Source organism: Martes martes (genome assembly GCF_963455335.1).
Source record: "Martes martes genome assembly, chromosome: 7".
Lineage (NCBI taxonomy): Eukaryota > Metazoa > Chordata > Mammalia > Carnivora > Mustelidae > Martes > Martes martes.
In genome coordinates this window covers 110161926-110186108 of record NC_137894.1, presented here as the reverse complement: position 1 = coordinate 110186108, position 24183 = coordinate 110161926, and the positions used below count along the sequence as shown (strand labels likewise).

The window sequence follows — 24183 nt, the reverse complement described above, 5'->3', positions numbered from 1 at the left end:
TATTCTGAATTCTATGAAAAGTATATAAGGCCATGCGCTTTTTAGATTACTAACTACCTACCATTAGGTAAAACAGGATTATCAACTACCATTAGCTAAAATGACTATTTATTGATGAACTACTAATACAAAGGATGTCTTCTCAATAAGCTTTCAAATCTTATGTTAAAACTTAACAATATCGCAAAATAGAGACTATTACTGCCATTTTACAAGTGAAAAACCTGAAGTTCAAAAAGATTATAAATCTTTTTTAGGATCATTTAGTAAGTAGTATACTTGGGATCCAAATCCAAATTTGAGAAACTCACACTCCTTTCATTTCACCAGACTGTTCCTTTCTAAACATACCCAATCTCTTACCCATAAGTCCCATTTCAGCTCTAAATATAAGCTGTTTCAAGGAGGAAGACGGATGAAAACATGGAATAGTTGAACATAGAGTAAAAGCATAAAACAAGAAGAAACCAAAAGTATATAAGGATTTAGAGTAAAGTAAACAAAAACATATGAATAATATCAGTAATTGGACTTTGACTTACTTTCAGAGCATGTCAATTCTCACATGCAATATGCATAACAATTTAGAGATTAAGAGAAACAAGAGCTAAAAATGAGTACATCCTGATTCATACAAACTTTTGGTCAACAAATTTTGTTTAAAGGGCCAGAAAAAAAATCTATTCAGGCTTTGTGACTCCACATAGCCTCTGTTGCGTGTTCTCCTTGGAATTTATTTTTTCTCCAACCATTTAAAAATGTAAAACCGGGGCACCTGGGTGGCTCAGTTGTTAAGCATCTGCCTTTGGCTCAGATCATGATCCCAGGGTCCTGGGATCGAGCCCCACATTGGGCTCCCTGCTCATTGGGAGGCCTGCTTCTCCCTCTCCCACTCTCCCTACTTGTAGTTGCTCTCTAAATAAATAAATAAATAAATAAAATTTAAAAATAAATAAAAATAAAAATGTAAAACCACATTCATTTGGGAGCCATTAAAAACAAAAAACAAAATCCAAAACCAAAAAACCAAAGAAACAAGAGAGGGCTGGATTTGTTCTATCAGCCATAGTTTGCCATTTAAAGCCAAGCACACACCAAAAAACCCCAGAGATCCAACCATCTTCAGCAAGTGAGATATTATAAGGATTCCCAGTAAAAAGGTAGCCAAATTTAATTAACACTTGAAGAATCCGTGATTATTCATATGAAAGCTATACTTGTTTGTGTTCAACTGTTGATTAATTCTGATTATAGTTTTATATATATATTTTGAAAATTCAATTAAAAAGTATTCATCAAAAATTCCTGCTTCCAGGAATAACTTGTCATTACACGAACAAAAGGATAAACCACCTACAATGGGAGCTTTCTACATTTACACTTACAAAAGTGAATGCCCATGTTTGAAAGATTACATATGTATACATATAATTATGGGAAAAACACAACACTACATAAAATAAAGGCAAGCTCAAAATAATCCCTGAGTACAGTAATGTAAAGTAAGTTTTATCACCTTACTCTTGCCATATTCAATCACTCCCAGTTGGACAGAAGGAAGAAAGTGTCCCACTTAGAAATTAAGCAACACACTCCTAAATAACCTGTGGGTTAAAGAAAAAAATAACAATAGAAATTTGAAAATATTTTTAAAATTTTAATTATTTCAATTACAATTAAAATAGGATATTGTCAAAACTTGTGGGACACAACTTAAAACTGCACTTAGAGAGAAATTTAAAGTTCACCAGGTGTATATTAGAAAAGAAGCAAGGTTTAAAATCAGTGATATAAAATTCATTTTGGAAAAGCTTTAAAAACCACAGCAAAACCAAAACCAAAAACCCACACATGAAAAAGAGACTAGAAATTATCAAACTAAGAATAGAAATCAATAAAATAGAAACAGACACATGATTAAGAGGAAAACAAATAAAACAAAAAAACAACCAGACTAGTTCTTTGGGAAGATAAATGAAATTGATAAACTTATTTCAAGATAAAAGGAGAAAACACAAATAATCAGTATCAGGAATGAAAAAGGGAACATTACTACAGGTATTACAAGTATGGAGAAGAAAATCAGAAAGGCATTATGAACAACTTTATGTTCATACATTTGAAAATGTTGATAAAATGGACAAATTCCTTGAAAAACACATTTTACCGAAACGGATATAAGAAAAAACAGAAAATCTGAATGGGCCAATTTCTATTAAAAAGCTCAAATACAGAATTTAAAACCTTCCCACCTGCCACCTTTCATTCCCCAACTCAAACCCTGCACCCTCCCCAAAAGACTCTAGACCCAAATGGCTTCACTGGTGGAATTCTAACAAAGATTTAAGATAGAATGGGCACCAATTTTATACAAACCCTTCTAGAGAATAGAATTGGCCTGCATAACCTTGCTCCAAAACCCAAAAGACATAAGAAGGAAAAATTATAGGCAAACATGTCTTTGTTAACATAGGAAAAAAAACCCAAAACACAACACTGACAAATTTAATCCAGCAATATATAAAAAAGCTAGTGAAAATTTCAGGGAGATAGCATCTGTTTGTCAGACTGGGAAGGCTAGGAATCTTGACTACAAATCTCACTAAGATATTCTCACATAGGGAAGCAGTATTTGTCCCTAAGGAAAAATTAGATACTCTTAATAGCATTAAAGAATAACAGATGCAGGGTTGCAAAAATAAAAGCCATATATATAAGGGAAGGTTACAGGCAGATGGCAGGCACTCTATACATTCCAATCCATTCTAGGGTTGCTCTAGGAATATAAGTACACTCTTTACATGAGTGATGAGGAGTTACAGAGAAGAGAGCCTAGAGCAAATTTTCCAATTAACCAATAGGAAGAAAGGCATCCCCCACTTTAACACCAGCTTCTCAAACAGAAGTAAAATATGACCTGTGAAACATTACATCAGTTTCCTTTCTACCCATGTCAGTATTTCATGCTTTGGTTGCCTCAGTCAAATTTTTCCACCAGAAGAGTCACGCTTTGGCTCTAATCCGTCTGGGAAAATTACTATATAACTCAGAAAAACAGATAAGCCATAAATTAATTATACATTCTTTGTGGTTTGTAAATGTACAGTTTACAGCTAGCATCTAAATTCCAGAAAACATTTCTTTGGTTTTCCTGGTTTTCTTTCATTGTTCAAACAAACAACCTTATTAATTGGTCACAAAGTCACGTTTGAATTTTTTTAAGCTGTACTTTCAAAAATAAATGGACCTAGAACAAAAAGGATTTAAGTTAAAAGGAAGACTGACAATTAAGTACTCTTTAGATTTTACAAGTTTTATCCAGTTCCGACATCTGGTCCACTTAAGGTTCACTGCTCAAGGGATTTCCAAACAAGTTTCAGTAATTTTCTGCTAAATGTCAGCCCAGACTGAGAGGCAAAGTGGCAGATTCAAATTCCAAGAAGCAAAGATTCCGTGAACTGACAGTCTTCACATTATCAAAGGTTGAAATAAAACAAACATGAAGCATGGAAAGGCATTCCTATAGGGTGGCAGGCAGTGATTATCTCCAAGTTTTTAAAAGAAAGCCTACCACATGTTTACCTAATGTGCTGGCAATTAAAAAGTAAGGAAGAGATGTCTGGGGAACACCAAATAAGGTCTCATCGCCTCATGTCTAGATTAATAGTATGTTTTCTAGTTAATTTCATTCCAGTGAGGCACACGCCCCAAATCCATCTGAAAATCTAAATCTTACTCAGCCATTTTCAGTGTGTCATTCCTCTGCTATAAACCCAACCATAGTTCCCTATTACCTACCAACAAAAATTTAAACTAAACTCCAGCTGTCAGGACCACAATGATTTGACCTAAACAATTGCTTCTGGAGATGAGAATGGTGGGTTAAATATGGCTACAAAATTCTATGCAGTTCTTCCCTCTATTCCCTAAATACAGAGTGCCCCTTTCACAAGCATACACTAACAGAATGTGGCAGAAATGGCACCGTGTGACTTTTCATACTTGGCCTCACAAGGACTTGCAGTTTCTGCTCTTGCCCTCTTGAAACACTACTATGTAAGAAACCTGGGCTGTCCTGCTGGAGAAACCACATGGAAGGGAAATAAACGATGGTCCCAGCTAATCATCAAACATGTGAGTGAGGTCATCTGGACTGCCTTACTATCTTGCAGCAGCCACAAGAGTGACCCCAAACTAGAAAAACAATCCAGTTGAGGACAATGCAAATTAAATAATCAAGAAAAAAATTTTTTTTTGTTTTAAGCCACAGAGTTTTTACTTTATCATATATGCATACATATTTAAAATTTTATAGCTAAACCCAATTTTTAAAAGAATGCAGTAACAAGAAAACAAATTTTAATAAGAAAACTCAATTTTGGGGCAAATGGGTGGCTCAGTGGGTTAAGCCTCTGCCTTCAGCTCAGGTCACGATCCCAGGGTCCTGGGATCGAGCCCCGCATCGGGCTCTCTGCTCAGCGGGGAGTCTGCTCCCCCCACCCCCGCCTGCCTCTCTGCCTACTTGCGATCTCTCTGTCAAATAAATAAATAAAATCTTAAAAAAAAAAAAAAAAAGAAAATTCAATTTTTAAAAATAGGTGACAGGGTGCCTGGGTGGCTCAGCTGGTTAGGTGTCTGCCTTCAGTTCAGGTCATGATCCTGGCATCCTGGAATCAAGCTCTGCATTGGGCTTCCTGCTCTGCAGGGAGCTGCTTTCTCTTTCTCCCTCTGTCCCTCCCCTTGCTCATGCTCATGTTCTCTCTCACACACTCTCTCTCAAATAAATAAAAAACAATAATAATAAAATAAAATAAAATAGGTAACAAATGTGCTCAGATACCTCACTAAAGAATGGCAAATAAGGACATGAAAAAAAGTGTTCAACATCATTAATCATTATGGAAATGCAAACTGAAACTACAGTGAGGTAAGACTATGTATCTGTTAAAACAGCTAAAATAAAAATAACTTATAATAGCAAATACTAGCAAGAGTGAGAGCAACTGGAACTCTCAAGCTTTCCTGGTGGAAATGCAAAATGATATAGGAACATTGGAAAACATTGGGGCAGCTGCAACTTCTTAAAAAAATTAAACATACACTGAAATGACCTAGCAATCCCCCTCTTAGATATTTACCCAAGAGAAATAAAAACTTAAATCACACAAAAACCTACAAAGCAAATGCTGTAATGTCTTTGTTCATAATTGCCAAAAAAACAGAAACAATGTTTCTGTTTAATGTCCTTCAACTGGTCAATGTGTTTAAAAAAAAAAAAGACAACAACACTGTGATATGACCATACTATGGAACACTACTAAGTATTAAAAAAGAATTAATAGGAAAAAGAAAAAAAAAACCTACCAACCCACACAACAGCATTAATGAATCTCAAGTACATTATAAATGAAAAAAGCCAGACTCAAAAGGCTATATACCACATTGTTCTATTTATATGACATTTATAACAGAATAAAATACAGGACAGAAAACAAACCAGTACCAGGGACAGAAGATAAGGCTAGAATCTCACTACAAAAGGGCACAACAGAATTCTGGTGGGAGGTAAAATTCTTATATAATTTGACTGCGGTGGTAGTTACACGACTGTAAGCATCTGCCAAAATTCACAGACCTATATGCTAAAAAAAGTGAATTTTACTGTATAGCAATTATTCATCAATAATCAGAATTAAACACACACACAGAACAACCTCCCAAACATTCATTGTACTTAAACATTTGTATCCCTCAGAATAATGATTATTTTTCTAAATGTGTAGTATAATCAATAAAATTAGCAAATTCTAACTGGAGGATTGGTGGCTTTTAAAACTATTGTCCTAACTCTTAAACACTGTAATTTCAAGCTTCTTTCCAAATTTAATCCATATGCCTCATCCCAAAGAAATGGCCTAGTTTTACAGACATATGAATTACTCCTTTTTAGTCTAGCTTACGAACACATTTTCTTCTGAGAAAAAGACTTAGCAAATTGGGCACAAAATGTTACAGTGAGAGGGAAAAATCACCAATGCCTGTAGCACCTCTACTATTCTTCCTTTTATGCTAGGGGATCTAAAATGCAATCCCTTTGGCTGAAACACAAATGGAAGGGCCTGAGGAGGTTTTCTTCCCTAATGAGGGAAAAGAATTACTTATTTATTTTCCTAAAATTATCTATCTATGTACAAAAATGGACTCAGTCTGTTTTCAGATTGTATTTACAGTATTTCAGCATGACATACTGTCTCAGCTCTTACAAGTTGTCTATACATTTGAATGCAGTAGTTCAGAATTTAATTTCAACACAAAAGAATACAAAGAAAGTGACTTAAGAGACCCAAAGATTATTCTGCAGAAGAAACAACTATTATTAAAGGCATGCTTTCTTTGATACAATAAAAACAAGACACTTGGCAGTCAGAAATAAGTCAAATGAAGTCTCAGTATTGAAGTTGGAATGAGGAGAAAAATAATAAGTTATTTATGAGCCTGAATTGTTAAAAAGCAAAATCTTTCCCAAGGAGCAAAAATCCCAGGATGTAGAACAAGATTTTACTATAATTAAAGCATACTCCAAAAACAACTAGCACAGCAGCCACTCTTGATGATCTCCTACATGAGACTTATAGTTGATATTTCTGAATCATTGACTTCTCTCTCGTTTCTCTTCACAGAGGCAATACACCTCATCAAAGTCTGGGCTTTTGAGTCATATTGCCAGGATACAAAGCTCCACCACTTGTGAAAGTATAACCTTGGGAAAAATTAAATTCCTTAATATTCCTTTGATTCCTCATCTGTAAAATCGTTTAGGAAAACAGTACCAGCATCTCATAAGGAAATTTATGAAATTCAATGAGATAATCCATGCAAAGCCCTTGGCACAGTACCTGGCATATGATAAGCTCTCCATCAGTGATAGCTATTACTACCTCTAAATTATCAATCTTTGAATCTCATAACAAATCATCGAGTGAGACTCTACTGAAAGACCAACTTACTCCATGATACTCCCAAGCTCCCACCCAAAAGGAAATAAAATGATATATAAATTCAAGAAATCATCTGTCCACTTTCTAATCCCTGGTTACCTTATATTTTATCACATCGTACTACTACAAATGACAGGAATAATTTTTGATTCATTGTATAAAATTCTTAACACCTAGTTTTGTCTTTCATAGGACATAAAAGGGCCAAAATAATATTATGGTGAAGAAAAAAGTTGAGAGAAAGAAGTAAGTTCTAAAGAAAGAGTGCAAGGGCTGCGGTGGCAGGCAGGTGAGGGAATGAGAGAAGCAGAGAAGTCTTCTCTAAAGCCTCGAAAGTATGTGACACTGCCGACTATATTCTTCCTTCACAGAATGCTCCTCAGCTTCCACAATCAAGCACTGTCCCTCTCTCCTTTCCCATCTATTCCGAATGCCCAGTGCACAACAGGATGTTTTCATTTCCACTCCTTCATTTGTTACTCAAAAAGAAATGGACTCTGTGCTCTTTTTCTCTATACTACTTCCCTTAGGGTCAATTACCTCCTCTAGAGTAATAACAACTCTTTACCTCAAATCTTCAAACTCTAGCTTGAGAAACAGCAAGCGCTAAATAGTAAAATTACCTTCATATATAAAGCAGAGGAATTAGAATTTAAGAATTATTTGTTCCCTGAAAACAAAAGATTTTATTTTTCAAAACAGTTGATGCCTTCTAACATATATGTCACATTTTTTAACAGATTAGAAGTAGCAACAGCAACAATTCCCTAGATTCCAGATCCAGCTGTTTTAGCAATGAATTTTTGTTTCTCCATTTTAGTAAGTTATAGACTAACTCAGCCTCTCAAGTATTATAAATGTCTTTGTTATTGTCCATACAATAAAAATTTTAATATCCACTAATTTAAATCATAAAAAATTATATTTAATGTATCAAAATTATCAAAATGCTGAAGATAACTATAAATGAAATATAAAAACAAATTAAATGGCATGGTTTTTCTATATTAAAATTCATATGTAAAATAAGATTTGACCCTCAAAAAATTCTCTATGTTAAATATACAGAGATATCATTGGTATAAGAAGTATGTCACTAAAATATTTAAATTTCTGCAAAAATAGCAGTTTAAAGAAATCCTTAAATATTTTTTATTAGATGCATGAAGCCCTGCAACTAAAAACAAAGTTACAGGTCTCTTCCTTCAATTTTTTAGAACCTACCGGAGAGATTCAGCCATTCGCCTCAAGTCTTCATTTTGCTGTTTTAAGCGTTCAAGCTTTGCCAGAATCTTGGACAGTTCTCGGCTAGAGTGATCAGGGTGGTCATTATCTCGTACCAAGTGACCACCTATATAAAATAGCAAGGTCCCCCAGGCAAAAAGAATGAGCATAATCCAACGCCAGGAACCAGTCCATGGCCGCATTTTCAGATTTTCAACTCACTCCCCTGGCTTCCTGGAGCTCAAAGAATTGAAAACATCATAACTCTGTTTCTAGCTAGTGCAAAAGTGGTTGCCTTCTGTTGTTTCAACACATGATGCTTCAGACAAACTCGTTGTCTCTGGCAGTCCTGTAGTGAATCTTTCAAAGAGATCTTCCTGGTGCTATGAGTAGGAAGCTTTATTGTCCTGTGCTTCATGGACTCTACATGCTGTGGAAAGAGTAAGAAATGTATTTAAATTATTTAGGATATGCAAAGTAGCATATGCTGAGATTCATGGAGTTAAAGGAAACATTGGTTTTGACTGGTCAATAGGCTGCCAAATAATCTAACTACCTAATAATAAGTAAAAAAGCAAAAGCTTTTACATTTGCATATTAAATCACCCATGTATACCAGGGCTCTACCAAATTAATTAGCTCTAAGCTTGGAAGTCCTCTAAGTGCCATCATCACTTTTCCTTCTTACATCATTGTGCAATAGATAATACATGGAGATCAAAAGATTGTATCTTTGAATAAGCAATCAAAACCAAACAAATTATTACATATTTGACCCAATGTTTCCATTATCTCAAGCAGAAACATGTTCTCATTCTCGTAAGATCTCAGTTCTATCTCCCTCCATCTCACTGCTCAGCTGCCATGATACTACTATTTAACTCTGTAGGTGACAGGCAAATTGTCACTGATAAAATTCTAAAAGTGACATGTATATTAGCTAAGCAAATGTTATGGCATCCATTAAGCAGCTGGTAACTACTCCAAATATTACAAGCAAAGGTTCATATAGATTAGGCTAGATTATCCCTTCCTTGAATTTATTAAAAAATACCAATAACTGCAACATAAGTCTATACCAGTTATATCTTAGTCACTGTGCATCTTAAGTTACACATGCACATGTTTTCTCAGGCTTGGCTGTGGGTTTCATCTGTCACCTCAACATCAGGCTTAGAATTCCCTTTAGAAACAAAACAGTTTTTTCTACAAAGAAAACAATTGTAGGCAAAGTTATAATTTTAACACCATTTGATAATTCCAGAACTATATAAGAGAAGTTATATCTCCAGGCACAGAGTTCCTTGAAAAAAGAGAAAAGATAAGAAATAGTTTCTATATGGAAGACTGAATTTGATGAGCATTTGAGCATTAATTAAGCAGTTATTACAGATTAGACAGAAAAGTTGGAGAAAAGGCCTCAAAAATCAGTACAGAGCTGCTATTTTCCTATTTTTGAACCTCAGATCTCAGCTGTTTTTAAGTGCCCAAGTATTCAAAGAAAAGCAAATCTCTTCAAACAAGTGTTCTACTTCCTTCCTATTCCTACGCTATTTTCTTCATTGTTACTGGTTTACACTAGTTAAAACACACAATGAAAAGAATTGTACTCACTGAGAATTGTTTGAAAATCAAGTAAAAAAGCAATAATCCAAAAGAAAACTTGACATTTTTTCTGTTGTTTTAATAACTATGCTTAAGCCTATTGAGAACATTCTTGTTAGTGACTCCACTGCTCATTCTTGTCCCTCTCAAGATCCTTGCCCAAAACCCTGTTCCTCTAATCTCAGGTAACCTCCTCTATTCATGAAAACATAAGAATTAAGGACTATTCAACATTTCAGGGTCAAAGATCAGTCATAAGATGTCATATATGGAAAAAAAGCAGATATTCAGGGCTTCCTGGTTAAAAAAGCAAATTAAAAAAAAAAATGAATCTACTTTAATGGCCTAAGGGGTGGATTTAATTCAGTAACTCAACAAAAGAAGCTTAACTATTAACATTTAAGTTAATACTGTCTGACAACATATGTAACACTGTAAATTGCTGTTATAACATATGCCAAAAAAACTATTAAAAAGTCTAGTTAATTCTAAGCTATACCAATAAGATACTAAATTTTTTAAAAAGATTATATTTATTTATTTGAGAGAGAGCATGCACACACATGGGAGTGGAGGGTGGGAGGAGAAGGGAAAGGGAGAAAATCCCAAGCAGACTCCATGCTGAGTACAGACTCATGCAGGGCTTGATCTTAGGACCCTGAGATCATGATCTGAGCTGAAACCAAGAGCTGGATGCTCAAATGACTAAGTCACCCAGGTGCCCAGGATTTTAAATTTTTTAATCTTTGCCTTCATAGCAACAGTTAACTTAGAAAGATAACTGTGATAAACAAAAGAAAAGATAGCTTTCTAAACAAGAATCATTTAAATAAAAAAAAGATTTACTGTGACATTTTATTAAAATTATAATACTCAAAGCCAGCAAAAATATAACTCAAAGAGAAACAAAAGTCTATAGAAATATAAATTGTTATACAAAATACTTTAAGTTCTTATAAACTACCATCAGAAATAACCAAAATATTAAATTACTACATATTACAGGAGTTGTAAAAATACACTGAAAATTATTATAGGAGCAAAACCTTGTCATTTTCTTAATTAACAGCAGCAGCTCATTATTTGAACCATGCCTGTCAAAATGTAAACTCCATGACTTTTATCCATTTTGTTCACTGATATATCCCAACATTTAGAGCAGTGCTTGGCACTTAGTAGGTACTAGTAACATTTTTGAATAAATAAATAAATAAGTGAATGAATGAGTGAAGGATGTCATACATGAGATATGCTAATATGACATAATTCATGCACATCAGCTTCAACTGCATTTTATGCCCCACTTAAGAAAGCAAATCTGAATGTAGAAAGTAAGAGAGTACTATTACTATAAGGAAAATAGTTCAAAAATAAAGTCATCCATAAGCTTTAGGATTTACTATTGTCAACACATACCTTACAAGGTACTCTCAAATAATTAAAATAAACTGGTCTAAAAGACCATAATATCAACTTACGGTACCCTTCAAACATAAGACAATAATTTCTCTTTACTTTGTCTTATTTTCCTCATCTGAAAGATTCATTTTGCAAAGACAATGGGATGACTGAAGAAAGTATGTACAGATCTTGATATGAAAGCCACTCAATTTATCTGTGAAAGAATTTATTAGTGAAAATATTTCAAATTTATTAGTAAAAATATTTCAACATTAACTACATGAACTAATTTCTAACTAAAATTTATACAGCAGTGTTTGTTGAGATTTCTTCTAGGAGTGGGCTGTTTTCTTTTTAAGTATTTATAAATTCATTCCTGTTCGAGATTCACATACCACCTTTCATGAGCAGAATACATATATACATATATATGCATGTATATATTGCAGAATATTAAATGGATTGACATGTGTCAGGCTTCCTTCCACAAATTTAATTAGTGATACCACTTTTTTTTTAGGGTAGTAGGTATTTAAATGGTTTTTGTTTTTGTTTTTTGTATTTACAGAGAATCTTTGGGTTATATTTGCTTAATGTCTCTAAAATATATATATAATTTTTCAAAGTAATTTCTTGAATCTGAAAGCTAAAGTATATAATCAGTAAAACTGAGAGCTTTAATAAAGTTACTGTGAGGCTTAAATGGTGTTAATATATAATGTACTTATAATGCTTGGCACATAAGAGGTGCTCAATAAAAGGTAATAGTATTTTAATGTTAATAAGATATGGAGATTAAAAATATAAGTATAGAGTAGGCAAAGCCTGGACTAGAATTTTTGCTCTGCTACATCATAGCAAGGTAACCATACTGAAGTTCAATTTCTTTATCTGTAAAATGGATATAATACATACTACCTTCCCCATAGACTACTAGAAAAAGCTTAGATAAAACAATCTATAGGGAGCAGTTAGCATACCAGTAGCAAATTATTATTATGCTACATATATTAATGCTGTTATTTTATAGACCCATTTGTAACATTTTACATAATTTATATACCACATATTATTATAGGCAGTTCCTAAAATGGCTGCCAAGAATCCCTGTGTCCTGTACTCCTGCCTTGTGTGATCTCCTCCTCCTGAGTGTGGGCTGGACCTAGTGACTCACTTCTTAAACAGAATACAACAAAAGTGATATGATTTCACTTCTGAGATAAGGTTATAAAAGACTGATACTTCTATCTTGCTTATTCTCTCTTGTTACTCTGAAGCGGTCATATGAAAAGGCCCATGTGGAATGGAACAGAATCTGCCAACAACCATGTGAGTAAGCTTGGAAATGGATTCTGCACCAGTCAAGCCTTGATGTGACTGAATCTTGGTCCACATTTTGATTTCAGGCTTTTGAAAGACCATAGCCAGAAGATCTAGCTAAGCCATGCCCAGATTCTTAACCAACAAATAATAATTGTTTTTAAATCACTTAGTCTTAGGGTGATTTGTTACGTAACAATAGATAAATAGTATATGTGCCTATTTCCTACTGGGGCTGAGTGCCTGGTCTTCAGTTCATGTGTTATTCTTTCTGTCCCCAGCAAGCTGTACAAAATCTAAGGCACAGAGTGGGCATTCAAGATGCCCGACAGAACTTAATCAATAGTTCTGTTCTTAATCAAACAAGTCAATATATTGAAGAGGAGGGAACTGCCCAGAGAAAAGGATCCAAAAATGTGTATAGGATACTAAGCTCTGCCATGCATAAGACTTCATGAGGCTCGCAAAGAAAAATTATCAAGAAAAAATAAATAATAGGTAACTGAAAAGTGAAAATGTGTCAGAATTGTATAAAGGGGAAAATCTATGAGTTCCAACCAAAAACAATGAAAATGCCACATAGAAAACCTGGTGCATTCAGCAGAAAGCCAAGAAATAAAACATCTTAAAAGTTAGGGTTGGTATATATATACAATGGAATATTACGTAGCCATCAAATATTGATATCTTGCCATTTGCAACAACATGGATGGAACTAGAGGGTATTATGCTAACCCAAATAAGTCAATCAGAGAAATACAATTATCATATGATCTCTCTGATATGCAGAATTTAAGAAACTAGGCAGAGGATCACAGGGGAAAAGAGGAAAAAAATGAAACAGGACAAAACCAGAGAGGGAGACAAACCTTAAGAGACTCTTAATCTTAGGAAACTAACTGAGAGTTGCTGTAGGGGAGGGCACTGAGGGGATGGGGTGGCTGGGTGATAGACATTGGGGAAAGTGTGTGTTGTGTAAGACTGATGAATCACAGACCTGTACCCCTGAAACAAATAATACATTTATATATTAATAATTTTAAAAAAGAAAATAAAAAGTTAATAAATTTTTAAAAAAAGAAGTTAAGGTTAAGTAAGCCCTAGAGCAGGGATCAGAAACTTTTCTCTAAAGATCAGGATAATAAATATCATAAGCTACGTGAGATACATACAGTCTTTATCACATATTTTTCACTTTTATTTTTGTTTCTTTACAGCCCTTTAAGAATGTAAAATCCATTCTTACCTCAAAAGCCATACAAAAACAGGCTATGGACCATATTTAGCTCATAAGCCAGAGTTTAATGACTCTAGCCATAGAATTAAGAAGGGGTTAACAAAAGCTAGAACAAAACTTAAAAACAAGCTACAAAAGGATCAAGGTGATCTAAAAGTAAATTAAATGCCTAGCAAAACAAAACTCAACATTCTTTCAAGAAAGACAACAAAATAAACTTCACACTCTCTAGCTACGAATCAAAAATAAGAAAGAACACTGAAAGAGATTATCTTGTGAGGCAGCCATCCCAGACATGGTAAAGGCTAAGGATGGACTAGAATACTGAGCAATCTTAGCAGTCCGGGCCTCACGCTAAGAATGAGGTAACAGCATTCCACTACTCCAAGAATTTTAAGTCTCTGACTCAGTGAAGGTAACAATTGCAAAAACAACAACAACGAAACAACCCCAACTCAATCACTGACTAGAATGACTCCATCCCCATCCATATATAAACAATCAGATGATAAACAATTTCTCAAAAAGAAAAATACCCATTTCTGGGCATAAATACTATTGACCTCAGTCTTTACAGCTCTGTACTTATAATGTCTGGCATGCAATAAAAAATCATGAGACACATGAAAAAAACAAGAAAGAACAAACCATTTTTAAGAGATAAAGCAAGCACACCAGAACCAGACCCATAAATGAACTAGATGTTAGAACTATCAGACAGAAAATTTGGAATAATTATAACCAATATATTAAAAAGTCTAAAGTATGGACAACATACACGAACAGATGGAGGATTCAGCAGATAAAATGCCAAATTAACAAAAATAAAATATCAGAGGACCTCCAACAGGCTTATCAGAAAACTGGACAAAAGTTAAAACTAATCAACAAACATGACAAGAGGTCATTAGATACTATCCAAAATAAAACTTGAAAAGGAAAAAGAAAGACTGCAAAAAAAAAAAAAAAAAAAAAAAAGAAGGAATTCAAAATCTGTGGGAGTACTGATTATCAAATGATCTAACACATATATAACCAGAGTTCCAGAAAGAGAGGGGAGAAAATGAGGCAAAAAGTATATTTTCTACAATCAATGAATGATAAACCACAAATCCAAGAAATGCAGAGAACTGCTAGTAGGATAAATTTAAAATGTAGGGAAAGCTGCTGAAAACAAAGATAGAAAATCTTATAGGCAGCTGGGGGAAAAATTACATACAGATAAGCAGAGAATGAGAACACATCTCCTATCAGAAACAACGTTAGCCAGAAGACAATGAAGCAACAGCTTTAAAAATACTGGGTAGAGGGGATGGGAGTGGGGATAGTATCAACTTATAACCAGTGAAAATATCTTTCAAAAATAGTCATTTCCAGGAAAAACAAATGCTGAAAAATACTGTGTCAGCAAAACTGCACTATTAAAAATAAAAAGTTAAATGAAGTACACTGTAGTAAAGTTCTCACTGCACATTAGATTGATAAGTTAAAAATGTATATTGTAAGCCCTAGAGCTATGCTGTCTGCTTCAACAGTTACTTGTCACATGGAACTACTTAAACTAGAATTAACATTGAATATTTATTCTCAGTCACAGTAGCCACATTTCAAATGTTCAATAGCCACTTGTGCCTATGGCTACCATTATGAATGTTGCAGATACAGAACATTTCCATCATCTCATTAAGTATAACATTTCCCCAGAGCAACAATTTAGAAAATAAAAATAAGTATAAAATTTGGAAAATTATAGAAAATAATAGAAAACAATTATAGAAAATAATTATAGAAAATTTATAATATTTAAAGAAAATAAAAATAAGTATAAAAAATTAAAAATATGACAAAAATGAAATCATAATTCAAAATACAAAACAGAAAGGATATACATAAGATATATGATATAGATCACCACTCTAGGATTTCTGAGAGGAGAGAATTTAGTATCTTGAGAAGACAGGGGAAAGTTTCATAGTGCAGTAAAGAAGGGAGCACATCTGAGAGATGGCATGAGTAGTTTACCTTCTAAATAAGTTACTTCACTCAGTGTAGTGATTTATACATTATGCTCTATTTATTTTAAAATATATACATGGTTTTAATCAACATTTGTAATGGACAACATGTGGAACAAATGAACCATGTACTTCACCTAATTTTATACAGCACCATGATTCACTCACTCATTCATTCAAAAAATACTTAGTAAATCCCTATCCTATAAAAGACTCTGTCCTAGGCACTGGAGTTGTACCAGTGAATAAGACAAATGAGAATCTCTGCCCTCAAGAGGTGATATTCTAGAGGATTCTAATTGCAAAGGGAAGTAATTCCACAGATACAACCTCAAAAAAGCCTCTTCTTGCAGCAACTAACATACTGAGTGATACAGTGAGAAACTGAATATAAACTATACCAACTGATTTCAAAAACACAACTAGTTTAATCATTCTGTGAAAAGCAACAAATATAGTACCACTTATAACGCTGTCAAATTGACTGTTCTTATATCTAACAAGAAAATGACCAAAGCTACTTCCTTTAGCATCTGACTATGTGGAAATGATGTTTCCAAGAATCACATTCAAGTGGCTTCACTTTAATGTTAAGGGCAAAAGACGAGGATATAACAATATTCTACAGAACTAACTGACTATGAGTCAGAACAAAGACTTGTTCTGCTACGAATCATGTTCATAAGAGGGTGGTCTTCTAATCTCAAAAATAATTCAGCACTCATTTAATACAAGTATGTATATACACTTATATACTATGCAAAGGGAAATATGGCATTATACATCAAGTATTTCTGTAAAAACATCCCTTTTTGATGAGAATTCCACTAGCAGAAATGTATACAAAGATGTGTTTTAACATATGAACAAAATGCATTTTACAAAGCTACTAATCACAAAGCTTTTTGCAATAGCTCCAAAGTGGAAAAAAACGTAATTGCCCATCAACAGAAATACGGTTTAATAAACTGTGAATTACTTTTACCCCCAAAACTGTTTTTACCATGATGTCAAAAAGGAGGAAAATGTGACTCAGAGCCAATAAGAAAATCAGTCAATTTAAAACAAACCCCTAAGACAGAGGTGATGAAGGCAGACAAGGAAACTAAAACAATTACTAAAAATATATACTAAGATTCAGATTAAAAAAATCAATATACTGAAAAAAACCCAAAAGCTACAACAAAAATGCAACTTCTATAAGTTAAAAAAAAAAAGCTGAAAGTTTAAAAAATTTTCTGGAAAGGATTAAAGAACAGATTAGATACTATAGAGGAAAAGGTCAATGGACTTGAGGACAGAGCAATAAAAAAATTCCTCATCACAAGAAAAAGAAAATTTGTAACCCATAAAGTGACAAATGGTAACTAGACTTATTGTGGTAGTCATTTCACAATATGCACAAATATCAAATCATGATGTTATATGCCTAAAACTAATATGTTACATATCAATTTTATTTTTTTTATCATGTTTGGTTAGCCAACATATAGTACGTCATTAGTTTTTGATGTAGTATTCAATGATTCATTAGCTGTATGTAACAATTTTTTAAAATTAACCAAAGATAAAATTATCTAGGAAAAAAATCTGAAGGAGATTTGATAAAAAAGAAAATTTTAAAGTAGCCATTTTATAGCACTTATCTTTAGATATCATGGTATTTTATAGCTTTCCCCACAGCTGTATCATCATACAGTAACCATCATCATGAACTAAAAATTTGTTTAGGTGAAAAACTCAAATAAAAGTCATCCAACATCACTAGCAAGAAAGCAATTTACATCATTAGCTTCAGGGTCGGGGAAAATCTATGGGCATTTCCCCATTTTGACATTCAGCCTGAAAAAGGACCTCTCAGAACAAAACGTGACATTAAACTTAAAGTAATGTACACTGAAAATATGCTTAGTTTTAGGCACATGCAGAATTTCCGAAGTATTTTAAAATACAAATAAAATCATAATTTAAAGGGGAAAAATAGTCATGGAAAACATACATACATGGTAGAAATAATTTCAGGGGGCTTCTTAGAAAAAGTACAAGCTAGTGGATAATGGAACAACATCTTTTAAAGTTGCTGAAATTTAAAAAAAAAAAAAAAAAAGGCCAAACTACACTTTGCTATCCAGTGAAAATATATTTATATATTTTTTTAAAAAGCAGTTTTCTGTGAACTTAAGTTTTCACTTAACTTGGATAAATACCTAGAAGTGGGACTGTTGTATCCTAAGGAAAATGTATGTTTATTTTTTTAAAAAAGGCGACACTATACTCCAAAGTGGCTGCTCATCCTGAGTTATCACCAGCAATGAATGAGAATTCTTGTTACTCCACAATCTCTCCAGGATTTGATATTGCTAATTTTTTAAAGCAATTAAAATAGCTGTAGAGTGGTATCTTGATGTAGTTTCAATACGCATTCAATTTCCCTAATAACAAACTGATATTAAGCAAGTGATTATCTTTTCTTGTACTTATTTGCCATCCATAGATCTTCTTTGGTGAAGTGTCTATTGTGATCTTTTGCCATTTTTATATTAGAGTATTTGTTTATTGTTGAGATTAAAAAGAGTTCTTTACCTATCCTAGATACAAATATTTTATCAGATAAGTTATTTTTCAAATATTTTCTCCCAATCTGTGACTTAATTTTCATTCTCTTAACAGTGCCTTGCACATAAGAAAATTTTAAATTTTTTGATGAAATGTGATTTATTCTTTTTTTCCATAATTGCAGTTTTGGTGTTATAGCTAAAATACAAATCCCAAATCAAGGTCATATTTTCTCCTATGTTTTCTTAAAGAAGTTTTAGTTTTAGGATTCAAAGTTAAAATGACATTTACCCAGTACTGCCACTACTAGGTATCAACCCAAGAGAAGTGAAAGCTTATGTTCTCAATAAAACTGATACTTACATGTTTATAGCAGCTTTACACATAATAGGCAAAAATGGGGGAAAAAATTGAGATGGCCTTTAACAGGTGAATGAATTTAACTCTGATATGTCAAAAACAATGGAATATTGCTCAGCAATAAAAAGGAATGAGCTAGGGGCACCTGGGTGGCTCAGTGGGTTAATCATCTGCCTTTGGTTCAGGTCATGATCTCAGGGTCCTGGGATCGAGCCCCACATCAGGTTCTCTGCTTAGTAGGCAGCCTGCTTCCCCTCTCTCTCTCTGCCTGCCTCTCTGCCTACTTGTGATCTCTCTCCCTCTCTGTCAAATAAATAAATAAAATCGCTTAAAAAAAAAAGGAATGAGCTATTGACCCACTCATCAAAATGAATGAATCTTTAATATATTTTGCTTAGAATCCAGAATCAAAAGTTGCATATCATGTGATTCATTTATTTAACATTATGAAAGATGGAAAACTAGGATGAAAAAGGGATCAGTGGGGCACGTGGGTGGCTCGGTGGGTTAAAGCATCTGCCTTCAGCTCAGGTCATGATCCCAGGGTCCTGGGATCAAGCCCCACATCGGGCTCTCTGTTCAGCGGGGAGCCTGCTTCCTTCTCTCTCTCTGACTGCCTCTCTGCCTACATGTGATCTCTGTCTGTCAAATAAATAAAATCTTTAAAAAAAAAGAAAACGGGATCATTGGTAGCCAAGGCTTAAAGATGCAAGGAAAGGTGGATTAGAAAGGGGCTGCAGGGGAAATTTTTACAATGATATAACAATTCTAATTGATGAAATAATATCTTTATGATATTCATCTGCAAACCCCTAACTCCATTCTAATGAGAAAGATACTAGACAAACCCAAACTGACCGGAATGTACTCTTCAAAACTATCAGATCATAAAAAGACATGAAACAAACAAGAAACTATCAAAGATTTGAGAAGACCAAGGAGACAGAATGACTATATGCAACATGATATCCTGGATTAGATCTCAGAAGAGAAAGGGACGCTATGGAAAAACTGGTGAAATCCAATGTGATCTGTAGTTTAGTTAATAATATTGTACCACTGTTAATTTATTTGTTTTGACAAATTACCATGGCTGTGTAAGATGGGAAACCTGGAAAAGTGTATATGAAAATCCTCCATACTTTCTTTGCAAATTTCCTGTAATTCTAAAATCATTCCAAAATAAAAAGTTCTGATTTTTTTTTTTTAAGATAAAGGCAAAACAAATACATTTTCAGAAAACAAAAGCTGAAAGAACTTGTTGGCAGCAGATACCACCAAAGACATATGTAAAAGGATGCTTATCAGGCTGATTATAGATGGAAATGTGAATATAAACAATGGATTCAAACAGACATATTAAATATATGGTAAATATAAATGAAACCTCATTTTAATTTCTTCTAAAATAAATTTTAATCTTTAAAACTAAAGTAGTGACAAGGTATTATGGGACATGTAACAATGTCATGAAATGTATGACAATAATAAAGGATGACAGGCAGAAAAAGGAAAGATACTACTTTAAAGTTCCTACATTATCCTTCAAGAGGTATGACAGCATTTGAAAGTTTGGTGAAATAGGTAAAAGATTCAAAATGTAAACCCTACCAATGAAATATAAAACAGATAAGCAATAGAAATAAACACAATAAAACCAAAAACAAACCCCTTGAATAGACCTATAAAATTGAGATTTCAGCTGACCTAATCAATGGGGGAAAATAAGACACAAGTTGCCAATATTAGGAATGAAAGAGTGAGAATCACTACAGATGCTACAAAAAGATAATAAGGGAATATTGTAAACAACTCTGTGTCAACAAATACAAAGCCAGACCTGAAACTGGCAAATTTCTTAAAAGAAATAACCAAAGCTCAATCAAAAAGAAATAGACAATCTAAATAGCTATACAGGCTCACAACCATTAAAGATATTGAATCTGTATTTGTAAATCTTGCCAAAAAGAAAACTCCAGGCTCATATGGCTTTATGTGTGAATTCTACCAAACATATTTATAGAAGACATAATAGCAATCTTTCATAAATTTTTCTAGAGAAGAAAAAAGGGGGAAAAAAAGTTTGACAGTCTCATAAAAGCTAAATATATATTTGCCATATAATTCAACAATTCTACTCTTAAGTATTTATAAGGGAAATGAAAACATGTTCATACAAGGACTTGTACAAGAATGTTCACAGCTGCTTTATATTTAAGAGCCAAAATTTTGAAAAAACCCAAGCATCTACCAACACATGAATGGATAAACAAATTGTGACATTCATATAATAGGATATTATTCAACAGTAAAAAGGAACAAACTACTAATATATACAATATGAATCAATCTCAATAACATGCCAGGCTAATGATATCAGGGATAAAAAACATACATATTGATATGAAATTCTAGACCAAAGAAATTACTACAAAGGGCCAGGGACTGACTAAAAAGAGGAATGACAGCTACATGAAGGTATGTATTTGAGAAAAATCATCTAACTGTACACTCAATATGGGTACATTTTATTGATATAAATTATGCTTCAACACAGTTGAAAAACATTTTAAGAGAAAGTTTAAAACTATCTCCATTTTTTAATGTAATTGAGAATGTCAATAATTGAGGGCTGCTAATTCATTAAATGACTAAATTATGTGTTTGTATCTTGAGTTTCAATGAGTTTTTTCACCAAATCACTGTACATTCTGTCTTTTTATGAAAAAATTCCAAAGGTAATTATTCTTTAGATATAATAAACTTCAATCCAAATGTTAATGCAAAAATTGTATTTTGTATCATTTCAAAAATAGTTAAGAATCAACTCAAATAACTAGTAATATAATTAACAAATCATAAACTGTGTTCAGTCTACTTAGTAACCTAACCTCCTCCAAACAAAATAATCACAAATATTAAAATGATGAGTCCCTAAATTATACACTAGTTATTATTATTATAAAATATATAGTTCAGAGAGTTATCTTTAGAAGAATTTATTTTCTTAACTGGAAAGAGGGAAAACCAAATCACTATTACAGACTACTTCTTGAAGTAATTCACTGTAATGAAATGAAATGGAAAATTTCAACAGAAAAGAAAATCATTTATTCAACAAATTTAGTGATTACTATAATGTAGAAGTTAAGTGTAACTATTACATTTTAAAGGTATCAAGTTGATAAAGGGAAACGTAAATAAAACATTTAGAGAAAGCTAGTTATCAATTATAATGTACAAAAATTTGGGTGAAAGGGCACTGAGTTGCTCAGTTGGTTAAGTGTCTGCCTTCAGTTCAAGTTGGGATTGAGCCCCAAGTCAGGCTCCCTGCTCAATGGGGATTCTGCTTCTCCCTCTCCTTCTGCCTCTACCCCCCACCCCACTCATGCTCTCTCTCTCTCTCTTGTGTACCCTCTCTCAAATAAATAAATAAAATCTTGGAGAAAAAAAAAAAAAAGAAAAGTACAAATATTTTAAAAGCCCTGTACATATAGAATCCAATTCTAGATTAACATATACCCAAGACTTTAAATATCTTCCCATTTGATCTAAATTCATTTTTAAATTAAGTACTGTTATATATCATTTATTTAAATTACTACTTACTGTCCAGCCTCCATATGGAAAAAGGGAAGTTTTGTGTTTATTAATCTAAGAAAGTGGAAAAAAACAAGTAAAAAGAGTATCATAAATTAAAATGGCCCTTTAATGCTAGTTGAAATCAACTTTTATTTATGTAAAAGCACTGATGTAATTTTTTTTTAAAAAAGCACTCACCATCCTCTATTATTCGCTATCACAACTCACTGGCTTATTTATTTCCAATACTAAAAGGCATGCACCAGTAGAACAAGGACTTAGAACACAGTGCCTAAAACAGAGTAAGCCCTTTATTAGTATTTATTGAATGAAAACTGAAATGTGGAATAAAGGCAGGGAGGAAGAAAGTAGAAGGGGAGACAAGAAGGCAGTAGAGGGGAAAAGGGAGGATAGGAGAAGTCAGCAAAGGAAATTTTCAAATAGCCCCTACCAAGTCTATAAAATTTAATTTTCATTCATTACTTACAGACTCATCTATCATACTTTCACACCGCTTATCGGTAAGGTCACAGTATACACACATATGAATTCAAAATGTTAGGCATCCTGAATACATAAGCACAAAATACTCTATTTAAATTCACTGAAACCAGCCAATATCTTAGAAATTAATCTTCCTCATTATGAACTGCAAACAAATAATCACATTTATGAGGTTTCTATCAGGAGTATCTCACTCACCTTAATTCAAGATAACACACCAGGCTGTGTTTACTGATCCAATTAATTTGTACTATTCAAATGGGTCAAAAAATTGGCCTTGGCATCTGTATCTTTGGACTGAATAGATTAAAACAGTCAAAAAGTAGTAATACTAAAAAATTCAAATAAAATGTATACCCTTACCATTTTATATGATTATCCAGTATTATATAATACATACTTGATGGGCAGTATGACAGAGTAGAAACAGCAACCATTTCAAATTAATGACTGGCTATAAATATATGGGCAGTTTACCCAACTATAAAATTGGAATAACAGTATCTCCTCACATAATTGTAAAGATTACATAAAATAATATATGTAATGGTGATTTGCATTAGTTACTATTATTTTTCCCTTGGTCATTAGAAAGTAGGTATACTAGCCTTCTGTCAAGTTCTTACCTATCATGGCACCTTCATTCTTCCTGTTCCTTCCACCTGTACTATAATTCTTTTGGCTCATCCTTATAATTCATATCTCTACTTAAATAAATGTTACCTCTTTTCAGAGACAATCCCTGATAAACTGTATCTATCAATTATGACATGTTAGGATACAAGTTAGAGAAAATCTAACTCAAAATAACTTTAAAAATAAGTAAATTTTAATTTCTCAGTAGACAAAAAGTTATTATTTAATCACTCCAAAAATCTATTTTCATTCTTCTGAAAGGCTAAGGCTAGCATTCTTCATGAACAAGTTGGCTGCCTCAATCCCAGCTACATGTAATTATGGTACATACATTACCAAGGAACAATTGTTAATCTCCTTTAGTCCATCTCATTTTAAGGAAGAGGACTACTGACAGAAGTCTCCCCTAGAAGATCTGCAGATTTTATTATCCAAGACTGACTCACCTGTGCCTCACAAAACCAGTCACTGAAAAGTGGGATGGGATTACCATTTTAGCTTTGACTAATCAGGATTTATCCCAAAGGGTAGGTTCCAGAACAAAACTGGGACCCTAAAAGCAAGAAAGAAGAATGGCTACAATACCCTACAAGAATGTTACAACACCCTATCTTTAAAAGCATTCACCATCCTCTCTTATTCACTATCACAACTCACTGGCTTATTTGTTTCTAATACTAAAAGGTATGCACTAGTAGAATAAGGACTTAGAACACAATGCCTAAAACAGAGCACACCCTTTATT

At 33.2% G+C, this 24183-nt stretch overlaps 1 protein-coding gene across 2 annotated transcripts in view; it reads right to left on the bottom strand.

The window, feature by feature from the left end:
- Positions 1-24183, bottom strand: part of FUT8 (fucosyltransferase 8) — a 304241-nt gene that overhangs the window by 147149 nt on the left and 132909 nt on the right. For both annotated transcript variants that reach the window (XM_080808026.1, XM_080808027.1), the window contains one exon: positions 8223-8652. In XM_080808026.1, coding sequence (XP_080664152.1) covers positions 8223-8425 — 203 coding nt within the window. In that variant the 5' untranslated portion in view covers positions 8426-8652. The remainder of the gene's footprint in view (positions 1-8222; positions 8653-24183) is intronic.